The sequence below is a fragment of the Xiphophorus couchianus genome, chromosome 1, assembly GCF_001444195.1.
Source record: "Xiphophorus couchianus chromosome 1, X_couchianus-1.0, whole genome shotgun sequence".
In the NCBI taxonomy this organism is placed as follows: domain Eukaryota; kingdom Metazoa; phylum Chordata; class Actinopteri; order Cyprinodontiformes; family Poeciliidae; genus Xiphophorus; species Xiphophorus couchianus.
The window spans coordinates 3578110-3597310 of NC_040228.1; the positions used below are offsets into that span (position 1 = coordinate 3578110).

Consider the following 19201-nt stretch of genomic DNA (forward strand, 5'->3'; position numbering starts at 1 on the left):
AGAGACAAGCCACAAGGCTGCCTGCACACAACCATATAGGGCAACTCAGCCTCGCATCTTCTATGTTAGTCTTTCCATTTGTCATATTTGTTTGTTTTGTTTTTCTGTTAATGTTACTGAATTGAAGACATTGGTACTTCACCCCTATCTTACTGCATTGCCAGGCACAAGAGTTCCCAACCTTTTTTCACGTTTTATCACATTTAAATCACGAGCTTCAGTTTATTTAATTTGAATTGTATGAGGTATGGCAACAAAGCGGGCGTGCAGTAGCTTTTGGGGCTCTAGCAGCTTTTCACAAAGAGATTTTTGGCTAATTTTCATTCCCAAGTAGCTCAGGGCAGATTGGATGGAACCCATTGTGACGTCACACACAGAAGATCCCGCCCCCCTGACCCCTGCTGGAGGGCAAGAAACTGTTCTGTGATATATATATATATATATATATATATATATTCCTTTATTTAATCAGGTAAACCCCGCTGAGATCTAGATCTCATTTTCAAGAGGGACCTGAGCAAACATTTGCAATACAAAGCAACCTGGTTACAAGATAAAAACAATTAATACATATGCACAAGTATAAAACAATAAAAACAATTTAAAAACAATGACACTGTTTCATAGAATCTTGTTGCCTGTCTTTAAGAACTGCTTGAAATAAGTCCAGTGAAATCATTTCCGACATCTTAAGTTCAGACTGCAACTGATTCCACGCTGTGGGGGCAAAACACACTGAATGCCTGCTTCCCTTTTTCAGTTTGAAAGCGTGGGACATGCAGAAGAATAATGTTATTGGAGCGACGAGAACGAGAACTGACAGTTCTATGTAGGAGAGTGGATAAATATGCTGGGGTTAGACCGAGTAAAGATTTATACATCAGGATCATTAAATGATTGTCTCTGATGACGTCCAACGCTGGTTTTAGCTGTCAAGTTGTCAATATAAGGCGCTAAATCTTAAATGTACGTGTGATGTGTAAAAGAAAAAAGGGACGCAATGCTTTGCTACAACTTAGCACTACGAGATAACTAGATGACAAGGTCAGTAAAAGCCTTTCACTTTGTTTAGGAAAAATGCACACATTATTAAAGTATTTTGTAGGTACATATAAACTTTGTCCACATTCTGTCCTAGGTTCGAACAAAATTATTCAAAGAAAAAACAACCAAATAATCTGAAGGTCAGAAGTTTGATTAGATATCAAAACTGAATAATAAATATTGGTATCAGTATTGGTGACATGAGCCCTGAATTTACTTGGTATCGGATCGTTGGAGCACCGACTCTTCAAGACATTTTGTTTCACTAGATTTTTATTCATAGCAATCTGTGAAAACCATATATTTATTCCTTTCTGTCCATTTCACAGTTATATTACCTTCTGTTGGCCTTTTCACATGAAATCCCAACAGGATCACTGAATACTCTGGTGGCAACATGACTAAATCTGGAAAGGTTCAGAGTAGCAGTACTGCTATAAGGCACTTCATTAAAAAAACAATCCTGTTCAATGTTAAATCAAGAATGTGTTACAAAAGAATGAAAAGAGAGAAACAGATTGAAAACCAGATACCGAATTTGTCTCCATAAATGGTAAAGGAAATGATGCTTAAAAGCTAACGCACTAAAAACCAATGATGAGTCATCGGTGTGTGTGTGTGTGTGTGTGGGAGCAACTGCAAGTTTCAGGGTCAAACTGCTCAGATGAGAGTTTATGTCAGGAAGCGCACGTGCCGACGTGCTTTAGGGTTGCTCCCCTGTCAGTTTAAGGACCGCCTGCAGGTTCTGCGCGGACTCCGCGTGCCTCCTCTGGGAGCCCCTGAGAGCTTCCCGGAGGTCCCCAGGGGACACCAGGTGGAGGCGGAGCAGAGAGTTCACCAGCTGGGAGCGAGCAACGCCAATGAAAGAGTGCGACAAAAAGCATGAGAGGCCTCCGCCGGATTTTGTGGTGTAAAGAGGGACTCGGACCATTCCCAGCACCTGGATGGAGAAAGAAGAAGAGGAAGAGGTGATGCGGGAGCTGAGCGCGGGATCCTGCAAGTTACTTGCAGTTCATCGCTCATTACCTCCAGACCGTGATCGGCTGCGGTGGACGCGGCTGCTTTCTCTATCTCCCGAATCTGCTCCTCTTCTATCTTCTTCACGTAGAAGTGAAGGATGAGGCGGGAGGAAGAGGAACAGGTGCCTGAACGAGGAGGGCTAAAACAAGACTCCACGTGGTCTTCCGTAGAAACTGGCACAGCCACGCCCAACTCCTCCAGTAATTCCCTGGTAAGCCCCGCCTCCAGGGTTTCCTCCGAGGGATTAACGAAACTAATGTGTTGAAAAAGCGAGGGTCGACGTTACTCAATCGAAATGATAATGCAACCCAGTACTTCCATGAGACTCTTTAGCAGCTAAGGAAAAACAGGTGACAACATGTTAACAACAGATTAAACAGTTTTAACTGCTGAAAAAGTGACAGAAGACACAGATATGGGAAGTGCGGAAGCCCCTATTGATATAGGAAGGACACAGTGTTGGCCGTTCTAAGGTAAAAAACCACAAACAGCTTCCAGTCCAGGGGGGGAACACGGCTGACTCTGTGGGTGGGCAATGCCCCTCAATGTGCCCAATGCCCAGTGTTCATGCCGCTGGGCCTGCTTAGCACACAAGACAACTGAATGATTCTTAAACAACAAAGCTTGAAAAGGACTACAACCTACTTTACCTATTCACATAGCCACTTCATCGTTTCGAAAGTGTTTCTAATAATACAAGGTATAGAAAGAAACAATGACAATATCGTAACTAAAAAAGTAAATACAGTGTAAGTTATTAATGGAGGCTAATCAGACATAAAAACAATTTGAAACCAGGTTATTGCAGCTTTACACCATTTCCTCAATCAGAAGACTTCTGCAGTGTTTTAAAAGGACCCTGTTGATGCAACGCAGCATAACTGCAGCCCCCAAATGTTCACTAATAAATATAGTCTTGCATTAGCAGTAAACTAAGAACACTTTAAATTTTGACATAAAATGTGTGTGTAAGCAAAGAACAATTCTGGTTCAAGTGTAGAGCCCTGGTGAACCCCAGAAAATCTGAGGTGCCAAAGAAGAAGCATGAGACACAACAAAACCTTTTGTTTATCGAGGTAAAAGAAAAGGATGTGCAAAAAGGCTGCAAACATGGCTGGGTATCTGGGAAAACAAATAACTTTCTACTCATTTGTACAAAAACTGTTTAATATCACTATCTTCCTCAAACTTCATTAGTGTTCACTAAAAATGTATTAGTGAAGTACATTTCAGCATCAAGGAAGTTCAAAGAGCTTTACATGACAAAAAAAAAGAAACCTGACATTAAAGTCAGACCAAGAAAATTATTTCTTGGTTCGTTACATAAGGTCAACATGTCGGTGAATGACGCACCAGCAATTCTGTCACTCCTGTAATTCACAGACAAAAGGACACGCGTGATTCACATTTAGCCGAATACTAAGCAGTTTGATGAACAGTGTGTTCAAAAGGCTATAATAAGAGCCTTCCTGTATAAAGGGACGCCTCATGCATGTCTGATTATCTTTTATAGTTTGTCTTTTGCTGCTTCAGTATTCTAGAAACAATATGTGAAAGTTATTGCTGTGCTGTGAAAGATTGATATCTTCATTATGTGGTGGCTGCTCATAGAGATGGGTTAGAATAAGCTAACTTGTTCACATTATATGTAGAAATCTAAAACTTACATTTGTTTTCCAATCTTCAGCTCCTGTACTGTAAAGCAAAATAAACACATCTGCACTCTCACAATCTGCCTTTCTTCATTTTAAAAAAAGGCTACTCAAACACATACATGTACATGCTGTTCCTTTTACCCTTTATTTTATCTCTTCTAAAGTTGACATATTTATACTTAATGACTATTTGCTGTGAGTGCTTGAAACCAAAGTCAAATTCCTCGTTTGTGAATGTAATCATGGCCCATGAAGCCGATTCTGATTCTCCCGGTCATTTTCCAGTCTACAAATTCTCCCCGGTGAGCCGTGGATATCTGCAGCTCCTCCAGAGTCGTTCCGGTTTAACACGACAGATTGACAGGCTGATTTATACTCAGGTTAAATTAAGCTTATTTCTAAACAGCCATAGGTGAAACTCACCCACCAGGGAAGCCCAGTAGTCCATCAAAGCGCATCTGCATCTGTTGGAGGTGACAGAGGCCTGTCAAATACTCATGATGTCCACTCAAAGAGACATAGGGAAACGTCAGGAGGTTTATCTTAAAATAAGGTGATGTCAATGTTTATATGTGACACAAAGGAGCTCATTTTGGTTCGTGCACAAGGCTGTTAAAGAAAGTCACCACCCAAACTGTGCTCACCAGTACAATGTACCAGATGGGAATCCTGCCAAACAGCTGAGTTGCCGTCTCAGAGTAGAGCATCACATGGCATGCATGCCTGCAGCGGGTGCATTCCAGGGCTTCGTCCCTCGACATCTGGCCACTTGCCATCTACAAGCACAACCACAAACAGAAAGAGAACATTATCACATGCTGTCACAGATCAGTGACTCCTGATCACTGTGTTTTAAGTAAATTGCAAAACAAGGGAACTTGCTTCTTTTCTATTCGGTTCTTCCCTTCTTTCTGTGCTGGGCTAAAAGTCTTGACTGCAAGCAGCTGACCAGCCTGGAGAAACTTCTGTATTTAGGAGGAATCATGGAAAGGAGGAAGTAGGAAGGTAGAGCTTTTTTCTTACTTGATAGTAAGCACTTTGGCTCCCTCTATCTGTGTGGAGCAGGTTTATAATTCTCTGAATTTTCTTTTCTTTTTAAAATTACAGTTAAATAGTTTTGTTTTTGTGTATTGTACAATACACAAAAATGATTCACATATACCATTATGAAAATATAATTTCACAAGTACTACTTTTAGCACAGTTTAACATTTAAATCTGAGCTAACCCCATGATAGAAAGGCTGCACATGTGATCACATGTGAAACCATGTGATTTTCACTGGATTTTTTTGCAAGGGTCTCATCCATGAAGTTGCATAACTCAGCTAAGCAACGATCTAGAAAAGTAAATAATATATTTAATGGGCATTATTTCTACTTCAGAACATATTCACTTTGTTATTTCATTAAAGTTGACAGTAGATAATGTTATTTCATGCTGTGAATAATTCATTCTTCTGCCAGGATGATAAATAACTGAGTTCCATAACTCCACTGGGCACATCCACTTTAGCTGTACCAACAGATGAAACCAAATATTTCTGATGATTGAACTGAAAATATTCATATTAATTTACTTGTCTGTTTGCTGAACTTCAGAATAATGACAAAAAAGCTGGTTTTTAAAAAAAAAACTTTCTTTAAAGTGTTTTAAACTGTTTAACGTAAGTCGTATATGTTAGGTTTCTTACTATATGTTTGACATAAAAGTTAGCTGGAGTTCTGATTCCTTCCTCATGACAGACCTGGTAGAACTGACTCGGGTTTGGCCGACATTTTAATACTAAAATCTGAATTTGAAGAAAGTGGTAAAAAAAAAAAAACTTTCTAGAATTAGAAATAATTTTGATAATCCCAACCCAAAACAGAAGATTCTCAGTCAGTCACAAAAACGCTGGCCATGTGTCTTTTTATGCAAATATTTGTATGCAAATATTTGCTTATGGTTTTATTTGTGTAACTCTTGGAATGGTGGAAATGCAATTAATAACGCACCAAAAATTAGTCACTTACGTCACACGTTACCGACTTTTCTTCTTGTACGAAGTAGCCCAAGCAAAACTGCTGTTTCACCTTTAGTCAGCAATATTTAGCCGAACATTACACTGTACATTACTTTTGTTACGTCAAGACTCGATTGGCTGTTCAGTTTTACGTTGACCCATCGCCATTGGCTAGTGGAAAGTAGATGCGAGTTGCTGCATTCGGAAGAGACTGTAGTTTTGGCTTATTATTTTAAAGAAACATTGAAACATTCTTTATTGCCTCAACATGGCATTAACGTAAGGATATGTGTAGCACCTTTTAACTACTCGGCGGTCATATATTTGTCCCTGACCTTTGGTTGCTCATAGTAAATGAATTGTCCGAAAATACCAAGCGAGAAAATCCAAACTACTTCCGCTTGGAATATAAATTCCGAGGTACTTTAAACACACCGTTGAGCTTCACTCATGAATCAGAGGAACTTTACAGTTTGTTCAGTTGCTGTAGTTATTTCAAAGGGGCTGTATGTGTCGAAACTACGCGCTGAACTAAGTAAGCACTTTGTTTGGCTTTTACACAGAAACGAATATGTTTGAGGGCGCCTGAATAGGTCACGTGTTCAGTTTAAATATTACAAACGCTGACCTGTTGTCCACAGCAGCTCATTCAGTTGTCATTAGGAGACAACTAAAAAACCTCGTTTTTTATGCGGATTTAAAAGACTGTAAGAGGTATATCAGTATCCATATACTGTTGAATATTCCTATGAATATTTCGAGGCGAACACATCGATGCTCTAGCTGTAGCTAGCTAAGGTAGGAAGCTAACAAGCTATAATCACCTGCCAGTGGCTTCAACCTAGAGCTGGCTAACAAAACTTAGAGAAAATGTAAATGTGCTCATATGTTATGCAGATTTTTCTGTTATTTGTAACTTAGTTACTTTCTAATTTTATTTTAAACCTCAGAAAGTAGTAAAGCGTTGATCGTTTTATCATAGATATTCCAAGTTCTTGGTTTCTAATGTTAATTTGCTAATATTCTGGAATATTACCAATTCTACTTTTATGTCTAACAGTTGGACACTCACGCTGTAAATATTTCTTATTAATTTCTAAACTGGAAAAATGTGATCAGATGATTGTTAAAGCGGACCTTAACTTTTAAAACAGGCACTTTCTCACTTTTTAAACAGATTCACAGTCGGTTTGTTATCAGCAAAACCTGATTTTTCTTGTCAATTAAATTATGATTATACATTTTTGTCCTGGATTGGCAATGGAAACACCTAACACATTTAATAAAACTGTCATCTGTTTTATTTTTGAATCTGGTATTTCTCCTAGAATGGCCTCGAGCATCCCGGATGAGGTGATGATGGACGCTGCACTGATAAAAGAATTAGTCGAAGTTGCAAAGGACGCCGCACTTCTTCAGGGAGTATTGATGAGGACCAAGGAGAGCCCAAACTCATCTGAGGTGTTTTTCTAAAAATGTCATTTTAGTTGTTCTTTAGACTGTTATAATCAACGCAGCTTGTTGTGGTCAAATCAGTAGATGCATTGACTAAAGCACTGACAGAATGTTTAGTCTTTTAAGTCTGAGCTACTGCAGGTGTCTCAGGAATTTGCTCTGTAATTTCAAATGACAATAAAAGGAAGCCATCATAAAAAGTCTGTCTAGTTAAACAGTTTTTTTCCAGCACAGTTAGTTTTCTGCTTTGATTCCTCTTAGACCCAGTGATTGTTTTTTTTTTCTCCATATATCTCCTACATCTCACAACTTTCTTTTTTGTTGTTGCAGTTGGTGACATACGCTCCTTTCACTCTCTTCCCTTCGCCTGTGCCCAAGTCCGTGTTCCTTCAGGCTCTGGCGGTGCAGACCCACTTCAACACGTTGGTGGACAAGATCAGCCAGGATATGGACTTCCTGCAGGAGGCTTTAGCCAGGTAGGAGGCAGCAGCACCGCCTGCAATTCATGGAACGGATATGTTTTTGTGTGCAAAGCAATGCTAGGAAACAAGGTTATATAGTTAACTAAAACAAACAAAATAAAACGGTAAATATTTGGGAAAGATTACAACTAACTGCAACTAAAATTATACTATATATTTTTTTAGTGTGTGTGAATATAGACATTAGCCTTTTGAAATTGATGTTCCCATCCCACGCACACACAAGCAGTTTACATTAAATTACGTCACTCTATAACCATCGGCATTTGTGCTAGTCTGCAAAATGGTGACAACAAAAGTTGTAAGGAAACACCAGAGTCAGTTGACAACAATAATTAAATAGATGTTTTGAAAAAAGGATCTTCTGTTGCGTATTATTTACCCAATTGATGTATTCATAATCACAATATAATACTTTGACCTTTTTGAATTTTGCACCTAAAACTTGCCAAATTTTGCAAGTTTTGTAAAGTAAAACTACTACTATCACTAATTAAAACTAAGCAATATTTAACTAATGTTAGCTTATAAAATCTAGCAAACCCACTCTGAAAAATTATTTAAACTGACTGAATTAGAAAAACAAAAAGGCACAATGAAATAAAACTAAACTCTAATTAAAAATCCAAAACTATTATAAACCCAGTGTAATCATATGTTGTTTTTCCTACCTGGTCAGGACTTTAATAGTTTCTTTTTTGTTTACAGCACTATAGAAGTGGATGATTTCACCGCCAGGTTGTTCAAGATCCACCAGCAGATCCTACAAGAAGGAAGATCTCAGGTATGGTTGCCTTTACAGGAGCAATCCTGGACAAAAGGTTTTGCAGTGACTGAAATGTTGATCAGTTTATGCAGTCAGAGTTCACATTGTTTTACATAATGTGGTCAAAGTGGTCAGATGTGTGCTACAAACATTAGCTTAAAATGTTTGTTTTAGATCTTAAAATCAGTTTTAACTGTATTTTGACCATCAGACAGAATAATCCTCTCACTTTATTTTAGTTAGTCCTCTGAAAGCAGGAATGACCCAGAAGTTAATATGATGTACTCTAGTTTGAATTTCAAATGTTATGAAGAAAATTTGATAGGAAAATATTGAATCTATATTTGATTTTCAAAGAAAGCCATTTGAAAAATTGAAAAACTAAAAGAAATGTTAAAATGGCAAAACCAGATCTGTGCCATTCTCAAAGCTTTTAATATTCCTATTGATTTATTGTTTTTAGTAATGCATAAAATTCTTGTTATAATCAAAATGTACTAAAAAAATATGGTTTCTAAACCATAAAATCCAAATTTTACACTTAGAAATTGAAAACTGAAAACTTATTGAAAAACAAGGAGGTGAGCTAAGACTCTCTGGTGCTTTAATGGGTTTTTTAAAAGTCAGTAAAATTGACCTTTTTGAGCTTTACATTATGTTATAATGTTATTCCCTCATCGAAAACATTGCTGGAGTGTTGCCTTGATTCTTTTTCATCAATGGTTGAAAAATCCTTGAATCTCCCGTAGCAACAGTTACTTCTCAGTTAAATGTTGTTAAAGGGTTAAAGTACTCACTGAAGCTCTGCTCTTTCTGCATTATTTAGTTTAAAAGTGATGAACCTTTGGTGTTTAAAGTATTAATGACTTAAGATTTTTGCTTTGTTTGCACTGAATGTTCATCACTGGACCTCATTCAGTACCTTCATATATGTGTTCTTCTTGTTTTTCTTTTTTGCAGTCCATCGTGTTGGGTCTTAATCGTTCTGATTACATGTTGGACCAGAGAGAGGACCAAAATTCTTCTCTGAAGCAGATAGAGATCAATACTATTTCTGCCAGCTTTGGCGGCCTCTCTTCACAAACGCCACATGTACACAGGTAAGTTGTTCAGCAACAGATTGCGCAGGTTTGTATTTTTACTGAACAAGGATGGAAATAATTAATTTTCATCCATACTGTAGCCGGGCAGAGCTGTTGGAGTAGAGGAGAAAACAATGTCTCAACCAAAAAAGATAATATGTGAAGAGAAGTTCACAAAAGGAACAAATCAAAACTAAAGTAACAAAATGAAACCTGTTTTAAAGTGGCTTGTGTGAAAAGGGGAATTTTGGTTTTTGTTGAAAGAAATTTCCTGCTTGAATGTATATAGTACATTGTTTAATCAAGACAAAAAAAACAACTGTTTAAAAATGGAAAAGAGGACAAAACTTGTGTAAAGATTACAGAAGGTTCCCTCCCTCTGGCTCCACAGACACATCCTGAAGGTGGCTGGGAGGCTGGAGGAGAGTCAACGAATCCTGGACAACAACCCTGCAGCTGGTCTGGCCAGAGGACTGGCCAAAGCCTGGGAGCTGTACGGATCAGAGAGGTAACTCACACAGATATCCAAATAAGACAACTTTAAGGCTGTCTGTTTGCAGGCTGTGGTTAAAGCGGATCAAACCCCAGAGTGGACAATATAATAAATTGTATAATAAAACCCTTTCAGCTAAATACCGTTTCAGTAAACTCCATGTTAACAGTTTCAGCTGTCTATGTTGATATCTTTCTAGTCAGAGAACTTTATTTTTTGTGATGGAAGCTGACGGTGTTACCATGAGTGTTTTGTTGTTGTTTCAGGGCGGTGGTCATGTTTTTGGTGGAGGTAGACCAGAGGAACATCTTTGATCAACGATACATTGAAAGCGAACTCTGGAAGAGGTAAGAGTCAGGTCATTCGTCCTAGAAGGCGGAGCTACGTCCACCCAAGCGTCTTGCACAACATGATGATTGGAGATTAAAGGATTTCTCAAACCTGCATGAAAGAATCAAAGCAACACTCAAGTTATATTTTTGAAGAGGGGATAACATGATAGTCGATTTTACATAATACTGCCCTTCAAATACTAAAAAAAGCACCCCAAACAAAATGATCTAAATGACATGATCAGAACCCACAGAAGTCCTAATCTGTCTTCTTTCATGAATGAACTCTCCAGAGAAAACATAGCTACTGACCTGAAGGTTAAAGTTTCGACAGTTTGTGTCCAGGATGTGTGGGTTTTCCTGTATAATTTCAACTGCAACTTCAGCCCTGATGGTCCTCTCTGCACACCCTAATTGATATGATCATTATCACAATATTCAACAACCAGTTATGTCAATATCATATAGTCCTTTTTAATGCTGAAGAGTGTTGTTACTGTGTTGTTAGCTTTTAGTTATGATAAGCTCACTGATAACTTATCTGACCAGGGGTCACCAGTGTTAGACTGAAAATCTGACAATTTCTCAGCACCTCTGTACTAAATAGTATAAACTGGATCTGCGTAAATGGAGAAATTGGATGTATTGCTCATGGTGTTGTAAACTCTGTGTGTTTCAGAAACATTCCCACAGTAAGAAAACGGTTTGATGACGTCTATAAAACAGGATCTCTTGATCCGGACAAGAGGCTTTTTGTGTAAGTCATCTCTGTCCACATCAAGAAGTTCTAGGAATGTGTTAATCTCCACCCCAGTTAATCGCTGGATATTAGGATAAGTAATAATCATTTACTTTAATTTCAGGGATGGAAAAGAGGTGGCAGTGGTGTACTTCAGGAATGGTTACATGCCACAGAACTACACTAATGAACAGGTATTTCAAAACAACTGCATTCCTCAATTATTCTTCTATGTATGATAAACGGCTAATTAAAAAATTTTTAGGAACAAATGTTGAACTTGGTCTAAAATCTGATTGTGTTGATGCAGACTCTAAAAAGCACACTGCTGTGTTTTTTGTTTTTATTCATTTTTTTCTTTTACATCTGATCCTATAGAATCACACTAGTGGGCACACAGAGCACAGCTATGCTGATGGATCTCAACACCAAACTTAATATTCTAGCGCACAATCAGCTCCAGTTCTTCAGTATTACAGTAGATATATACAGTATGTGAGTTATTTACATAGTCTGAAAGAGTGGATTCTCAGCTGTCAAACATAGAAATAAAAATTTTTACTTATGGCCACTGAATGTTAATCTAATTGGCTGAAACCAGTGTGTGAATAGCCAATGAAGCTCGGCATGTGAGGCAGCTGTACTTCCAGCCACCTGGAAACAGCTCAGACTGACTCAAACAAACTGAATTCAAACTCAGAGTTTACCATTATAAAACCACCAAAAGCTGCTATTTAAAGAGGTTTGTTTCTTCTTCACGACTTCAACAAGCATACTTGGCCAATAAAAAAAAAAAATCACAAAGTTCTCAGAAATTGGAGGCTTTTATTTTTATTTTTTCTCCATTTCTGCTTTGGTGGTTTGTTTCTCATGGTGAGTTATGTAAGAGAGCCACACTGATTAAACTCTAAAATGCACAATAAATGTATGACCCAACTTAATTTCTGACAGGGTACACACTGACTCTGAGGGATATGGGTTGGACTTTTTCACATCCTTACTTCATGCTGATGTTATGACTACACTGAAACCAACTTATCTGATCATTTTCTCCCAGGCCAAAGATACTGGAAAACTGGGTGATCTGTTTTAAAAAGTCAACTTGTAAAGTTCTGCCCAGTGATTTTGTTATTCGTCTGATCATGTTCCTGTTTCCTGTGAACAAAGAAGAACAAACGGTTCTCACGCTCTGCTGGTCAGTGTGTCCACTGATCAGTCAGGAATGTAGGTTCAGAGAAAACGGGCAGCACTCGGCCCAAAACTGGTTCAGACAAAAACTGAGCTGCCATGGAACCAATGTAGCACTTTATACATAAACATTAAGCTAAATTATCATCAGTAACAAATTTAAAAGGGCGATAGATGGAAGAGGGTTGGTGTATTTATCAATAGGCAATTTATCAGTACTAATAATTAAATTAATATTGTATGATCACTGGAGTTATTCACTAATGGAATCAAGAATTGAATCGTAAGTAAACTCACTGATCTATTCTGAAATTAGTGATCAAGTCTGATAAAACAACATATTACAAAGGAAACACAGAAAAAAAGGCTAAACATTCAGAACGCTATTAATTAAACTTCTAGGGCTTAACTCTTCATCAGTTTCTGCTCTTTGTGGAGTTTAAGGAAAGGTCTCGAGATCTAATTTGGAGCCTCCTTGTACTTTTTAGGGAAATCAAAAAACAAAAACAGAGTGGGATGAGCAATTTTCAAGACACGGCTGCACAATGTCTCATCATCACTGCGATATCGGTGTGTGCAATATTCATATCACAAAGGACTGTTTGAAGGGCAGAAACTGTTGCCAGTAGAGAGCAAAAGTTTACACTAAACACAACATCGCCAGAAATGCTGAGGCTCACAGAGTAGGAAGCACAGATTAAAAAGAAGAAAGCAGGCATGTATTTCACCCGACATTGTTTGCGTCCACACAAAGACAATTTTAGGTTTTTCTTTGATTCAGCGTTTGGAGAAACCAGAAATGATCTTTTTTTTTTAATCCATATTTAAAGAGTGGATGCATTTCAAAACGTTAGCTTTGTGGTCCATCTTTCTGTAACCCGAATGCTCCTCAATAACAAACACGGCACTGTTTGCTGTTCTGTGTTTTTTTGCGTTGGTGCATGGCAATTCTACAGCGCCACCGATTGGCCAGGTAGGCTTACTACAGCCCTTTCTGTGTCACTCCATCCTATCGTGTGAACTCGCGTTTTTACGTAGTAGTTTCCGAAAATTTACTGTGTTGTCTCTGTGCGGACGGGGGCTTCGGGTTCTCGGAAATTTCCAACTTTAATTGTTGACTTAAAGAAACAAAGAAAAGGAAAAATGGCAGCATATTTCTGAGCGCATGGAGGAGATGGTAGAGGTTTAAAATCATATTTGTGGTTTGTGAATTGCAGTGTTGGGATGTTCGTCTCATGATGGAGCGCTCTCAGGCTGTAAAATGCCCAGACATCAGCACTCACCTGGCAGGAACCAAGAAGATCCAGCAGGTGTTGGCCCGACCTGGAGTTCTGGAGAGGTTCTTCCCTGATCAGCCTCAGGTGGTGCAACAGATAAAGGAAACATTCACTGGCCTCTACACGCTGGACATGGTGAGCAAAGGGAATTTTTATCCAATTGTTTTGCTAGTAAAATACAACAAAAATGTTTTCCTGATTTCTTTCTGTCTTGTTGTGGTTCTGTTGTCTGCAGGGACCAGAAGGCGACAAAACTGTAGCAATGGCTTTGGCAGAACCAAACCGGTTTGTTCTGAAACCTCAGCGAGAAGGAGGAGGTAAATATATGTATTTAAAAAACGGATCTGCATGTAGTACTTCCTTATATATCAGCTACTTTTTATTTAACCTGATGATCTTCTAAGTTGGAGTTTCTTTCTTGGAGTACGACAGACTTCTAGGAAAAGTCTGAACGTTTTAGAGACTGGAGGTGAACACTTCCTGCATGTTTTAAACCTTGATAGGTAATGTTTTAAGTAAACTGCAAATGTGGGCAACAAATACTTGAGACTAGGTTCTTGTGTTAACTCAGAAGTTAGCACAAAGTATTGGGCACATTTTCCACGTTGAATATCTGAAAGCCGCAGCTTTTAGATAAAGCAGCTCAGAATTGAAGTCATTTTTTTATTTTTATTTTTGTAACTTATTATTTTATAATTTTGAGAAACGCTGAAAACATTTGACCCCCACTACAAAGTAGTTTGCACTACCTGCCACTTTTGCCTGTTTTCCCTGTCTAAGCTGAATGATTATTATTTTTTGAAATGCACTCTAGGTTGCTGAAACGTTAGAATACATTTTGGATATTTAAAATGTTTTTCAGCTCCAGTGTAAGAATTCTTTAGAATTTTATTTTTTTTCCTTTGAGTGAGTTATTTGCATTAATAAGCAATTATTGTCATATTAGTTGAGAATGGTTTCAAGATGACAGTGTTATCATTGATCGCAATCGTTTCTGAGACAGTTTACCATCCAGCATCATTTCTTATCCATTTAGCTCATTTTCTGTCCATTTCTGACTCTTGCAGTTTCAGCCTGTGTGTCAGTTTCTCCATTATGAACATTTCTTCCACTGCTGTAGTCCAAATCACAGTTCAGCTATCAGAGATGTTCTGTTTTTTTTATTTTTTTTTATTTATATTTTTATTCAAAAAAAAGTACAATGTAAGGTACATAAAAATACGGTAACATGAGTTAAATTTGCTTTATCTTTTAACAACCCGACCCCACCCACCCACCCACATTCAACAGAAGAGAAAGAAAGAAAGAAAAAATGACGGGGAGCATTACGTGTCGACAATACAACAATTTGTCATCATCAATTATATATATATATATTCATACATACATATATATAGATACATACAAACATATACATACACATCTTAGGGCTCTATAGGCTTATGGAGGTGATTCTATATTTTTAAGATTTTTAAAGTATTCCATCATAGGGTCCCACACCCTGTGAAATTGTCTTGTTGAGCCTCTAATAAAGTATTTAATTTTTTCTAATTTCAAGAGAGACATTAAATCAGTGAGCCAAACCGAGACTTTAGGTGGTTCAGAGGATTTCCAGAGTAAGACTATAAGTCTACGGGCTACCAAGGAAGCAAAGGCGAACGCATTCATTTGATCAGTAGATAGCATGTGCTCCTCAAGCAACACTCCAAAGATGGCCAATCCTGCAAACGGTTTGATTTTGGTATTAAATGCTTCATTCAATGTTTTACAGATGGATGACCAAAATTCGGTAAATTTCGGGCAATTCCAAAACATATGGGTCATATTTGCTGGGGCAGAATGGCACCGCTCACATCTGTCATCAATGTCCTTATAAATTCTTGAGAGTTTAGATTTGGTATAGTAAGTTCTATGGAGGATTTTTAACTGTATAAGGCTAAGCCGTGCACAGGACGATGTTCCATTGATTCTTTCCAGAGCACGTTCCCAGAAATGTTCAGAAATAACAGAACCAAGTTCTTCAGACCATGCAATTCTAAGCTCATCTAGTGTTGTTTCCTGAAGAGATGTTATTATATTTGAGATGTTTGCTATGTGCCTCCTGAGATACAAAGGGTTACGCAGAATCCTCTCAAGCCCCGAGTCTGCTGGAGAGGCAGGAAATACTGGACTTTGACTTTGAATAAAATGACGGACCTGGAAATATCTAAAAAGATCAGTTTTTTATAATTGAAATTTGGCCGAGAGGTCAGTGAAGTTGGCAAAAACACCGTCTATATAAAAATGGTCACAAGTTTTCAAACCATTCCTCCTCCATAAAGCGAAGGTGTGATCCATCCTGGCAGCCGGGAAAAGGTGATTATTACAAATAGGGCTATATAAAGAAAATACTTTTAAATTAAAGTGTTGTCTGAATTGTATCCATATCCTAAGAGAGGAGGATACTACAGGATTATGGGTGAATTTAGAGGGTGAAAGTGGTAATCCAGTAGTAACCAAAGCAGAAAGAGAGGAAGAGGTGCAGGAGTTTGCTTCAATCCTACACCAATCCAGCTGCGGGCTTTGATACCAATATATAATTTTTTGGATATTAGATGCCCAGTAATAGTTTCTCATATTAGGTAAAGCCAGACCGCCTTTATCTCTGGGCCTTTCTAGAAACTCTCTGCGAACTCTAGCATTTTTATTTGCCCAGAGAAAAGAGGAGAACAATTTATTTAAAGACTGGAAAAAAGACTTAGGCAGAAATATTGGGAGACACTGAAACAAATACAAAAAGCGGGGTAATACATTCATTTTTATACTGTTAATTCTGCCCGGAAGAGATAAGTAGAGACCGGACCATCTCTGAAAATCAGCCTCCAATTTAAGCAAGAAAGGTTTGAAATTCTTTCCATAAAGATCAGAGAACGTACGGGTGATGTATATGCCTAAATATTTAAATCCGGACTTTGATATATGAAAGGGGAGCGCATTGTCTGGTAGCTGAAGGGCTAGGTAGTTAATTGGAAAGCATTCACTTTTAGAGAAGTTTAATTTGTAACCTGAAAAACTTCCAAAGTCATTAAGAATATTGACAATAGTAGGAATACATGACACTGGGTCAGAAATATACAAAAGTAAATCATCGGCATATAAAGAAATTTTATATTCAGTATCAAACCTACGAATACCGAAAAAATTAGGGGTTGTCCTTAATTTTATTGATAAAGGCTCAATAGCTAATGCAAATAAAAGTGGGCTTAGAGGGCAACCCTGGCGTGTGCCCCTTGAGAGAGAAAATAAATGGGAAGATATCTTATTTGTAAGAACAGATGCTTTGGGTGATGTATATAACAAGTGTATCCAGGTTATAAAATTTAAACCAAAGCCAAATTTTCCCAGTACAGTAAACAAATAATTAAATTCCACTCGGTCAAATGCTTTTTCCGCGTCCAGAGAGGCAACTACTTCAGGAATCTCCCCAGACGCAGGGGAATAGATGATATTTAAAAGTTGGCGAATATTTGTAAGAGATGTTCTGTTAAAGAAGATGAATGCCTAAGCAGTCAAGTGTAGTCCTATCTCTGATCCTGGTTTAATTTTTTCCATCTTGAAGTCGACCGCTCTAATCAAATCCAGTGCTGTTGAACCTTAATCCATTCTGTTGTTCTAGGTAACAATATCTATGGTTCGGAGATCGTCCAGGTTCTCAAGGAGGTGAGGGGGAGCCCGGAGCGGACGGCATACATCCTGATGGATAAAATTAATCCCACTCCCATTCAGAACTACCTGCTGAGGAGAGACGCTCCCCTCGCCATCAGTAACTGTCTCAGTGAACTGGGAGTGTTTGGAGCCTACATAAGGTACAATGATGTTTGTTCTCTTCAGTGCATGGCTATTTTCACACAATAAAGATGTTTTGTTGTCGAACCTTTAGCTTTCACTAATCTATGCTCTGTCAGTCCAGGACAGATTTTTACATGGCTCTAGTTTACTTCTCTGGCTCCCGGCAGCTTAAAAGATATAAATTTCTGCCAGAAAAACTTTTTCGTCTCCACGAGTTGTTGGACCAACATGAATATTTAGTCTTTTGGACTTGTGTGCAAAAATAACGGATCACATTCTTTGTGATTCCCTCCAGCAGGGGGCGCTTTTTGCAGGCGTATCCTCTCTGTGCAGTAAAGCATGTTTCTCTCTTGTGTCCTTGCTTCCTGGCAGGCAGGGGGCGCACATGGTGATGAACGAGTGTGTGGGTCACCTGCTGAGGACCAAGAGCTCAGAGCATGCCGACGGGGGCGTGGCCGCGGGCGTGGCCGTTCTGGACAATCCTCTACTCGTCTAAGGCACACAAACATGCCACACTGATTCAGCCCGAGTCCACAAAAAGAGACATCGATTCTCTTTCTGTGCAAGTTAGAGTTGTGTTTAATACATTTTTATTTCAGATCATAAAATCCTTCTATATAATATTTGATACTCCTCTTAAAAAGAAAACAAAATATGTATTACTGGTTTTGCAGAGAGCTTGTTATCAGAAGAAATACTGACCTCTGGTGGCAGGGGATCCTAATTACACTACTGGAAGAGTTGACTGATTAAAGTTTAAGTAAGTGGAGCTGTTCTGCTATTAGGGACACATGGAAATGTACAATTTACAAGTTTACATTTGAAAATATCCACCAAAAACTTGATCTCAGAAATTCTCTATAAAAATCTAGGAAATTTCTGAGTTTGAAAAGTGTTGAGTGAACATGGTTCATTCAACACATTGTAGCCATTTTGTTGGAAGTTTAAGCTGCCTTCAGTTTAATGTGTGATTGCTTCCAAATACAAACTATCTGCTTCAAGTTGAAGGAAACTCGCCTTTTATTAACAAAAGTTCTGTAGAAAATTGTAGTACTTATTTTGATTTCATAGAAAATGTCAGAAAAGGAGGAAAGTTCCCTTAATAAAAACACTTCCGGTTAGCTCAACCCTTAAGTTATTCTTCACTGTAAATTTTCTACATTTTTGATTTCTGTCACTTTAACTGAAATCACTGAAGAAACTAATCATGACTGAAGAAATGTATTAGTTGAAAAAGTTTGTTTTCTCTACACGGCAAAGGATAATGTGATTTATACATTACATCTATGTGTGTACAATGACAGCGAATGACATTAAACAATCCACTGCTACTTTTTTTAAATAAACAAATCAAATGTTGGTTTACAATCTAAAGAAATCTTTATTTTTCTTCATCTCTGATGTGATCATGTCAACATTAAAACATGGCTTTATCTTTCAGCTGAGATTCATCAAAGAAATTAAATAGAGAGTAGTTCCAGGATTACAATGGTTTGAAAAGTAAATTAAGAACTAAATGTCTTTGGACCAAAATCATAAAGAAAACATTAAATGGATCTCATGTAAATTTGCATTGTCTGTTTTTAAAAAAAAAAATTTTATAGTGCTTTCACATCTGTTTGACTTTCATACATGTTTAAAAGTGCCTTGGTAAATCATTTCAAAACTTCCACATTTATAGATGTATCTTTTTTTTTAATTCAAATGAACAACAGATCTATTACAAGAACTAAACCTCTTTTTAAAAAAAAAGTGTGATAGTGTTCAGGGATTCTTCATAAAATCTTTAAACTTTAGAAACCCTCATCATCGTCTTCACGAGGCTGTTTTACGAC

General features: G+C 37.8%; 2 protein-coding genes across 7 annotated transcripts; one reads left to right on the forward strand and one right to left on the reverse strand.

The window, feature by feature from the left end:
• Positions 1-1295: 1295 nt before the first annotated feature.
• LOC114148208 (U8 snoRNA-decapping enzyme) lies at positions 1296-5841 on the reverse strand. Of its 3 annotated transcripts, none has more exons than XM_028023513.1 (5): positions 5735-5841; positions 4364-4495; positions 4143-4183; positions 2071-2317; positions 1296-1984 (listed from the first exon to the last, which is right to left on the reverse strand). In XM_028023513.1, the coding sequence occupies exons 2-5, from the start codon at positions 4493-4495 to the stop codon at positions 1748-1750; spliced, it is 657 nt and encodes a 218-aa protein (XP_027879314.1). In that variant the 5' UTR covers positions 5735-5841; the 3' UTR covers positions 1296-1747. The 3 variants fall into 3 exon arrangements, with proteins under 3 accessions (XP_027879314.1, XP_027879144.1, XP_027879232.1); XM_028023343.1 differs by lacking the exon at positions 5735-5841 and adding an exon at positions 4624-4718; XM_028023431.1 differs by lacking the exon at positions 5735-5841 and adding an exon at positions 4602-4710.
• On the forward strand, positions 4620-18933 carry gss (glutathione synthetase). 4 transcript variants are annotated; one of them, XM_028022339.1, is made up of 13 exons: positions 4620-4724; positions 7053-7185; positions 7510-7655; positions 8370-8445; positions 9388-9527; positions 9901-10017; positions 10269-10349; positions 11014-11091; positions 11198-11267; positions 13479-13673; positions 13774-13855; positions 17194-17383; positions 17739-17862. In XM_028022339.1, exons 2-13 carry the CDS (start codon positions 7054-7056, stop codon positions 17860-17862), a joined length of 1431 nt encoding a protein of 476 aa, XP_027878140.1. In that variant the 5' UTR covers positions 4620-4724; position 7053. The 4 variants fall into 4 exon arrangements, with proteins under 4 accessions (XP_027878140.1, XP_027877981.1, XP_027878063.1 ...); XM_028022180.1 differs by lacking the exon at positions 4620-4724 and adding an exon at positions 6155-6259; XM_028022262.1 differs by lacking the exon at positions 4620-4724 and adding an exon at positions 6304-6522.
• Positions 18934-19201: the final 268 nt, after the last annotated feature.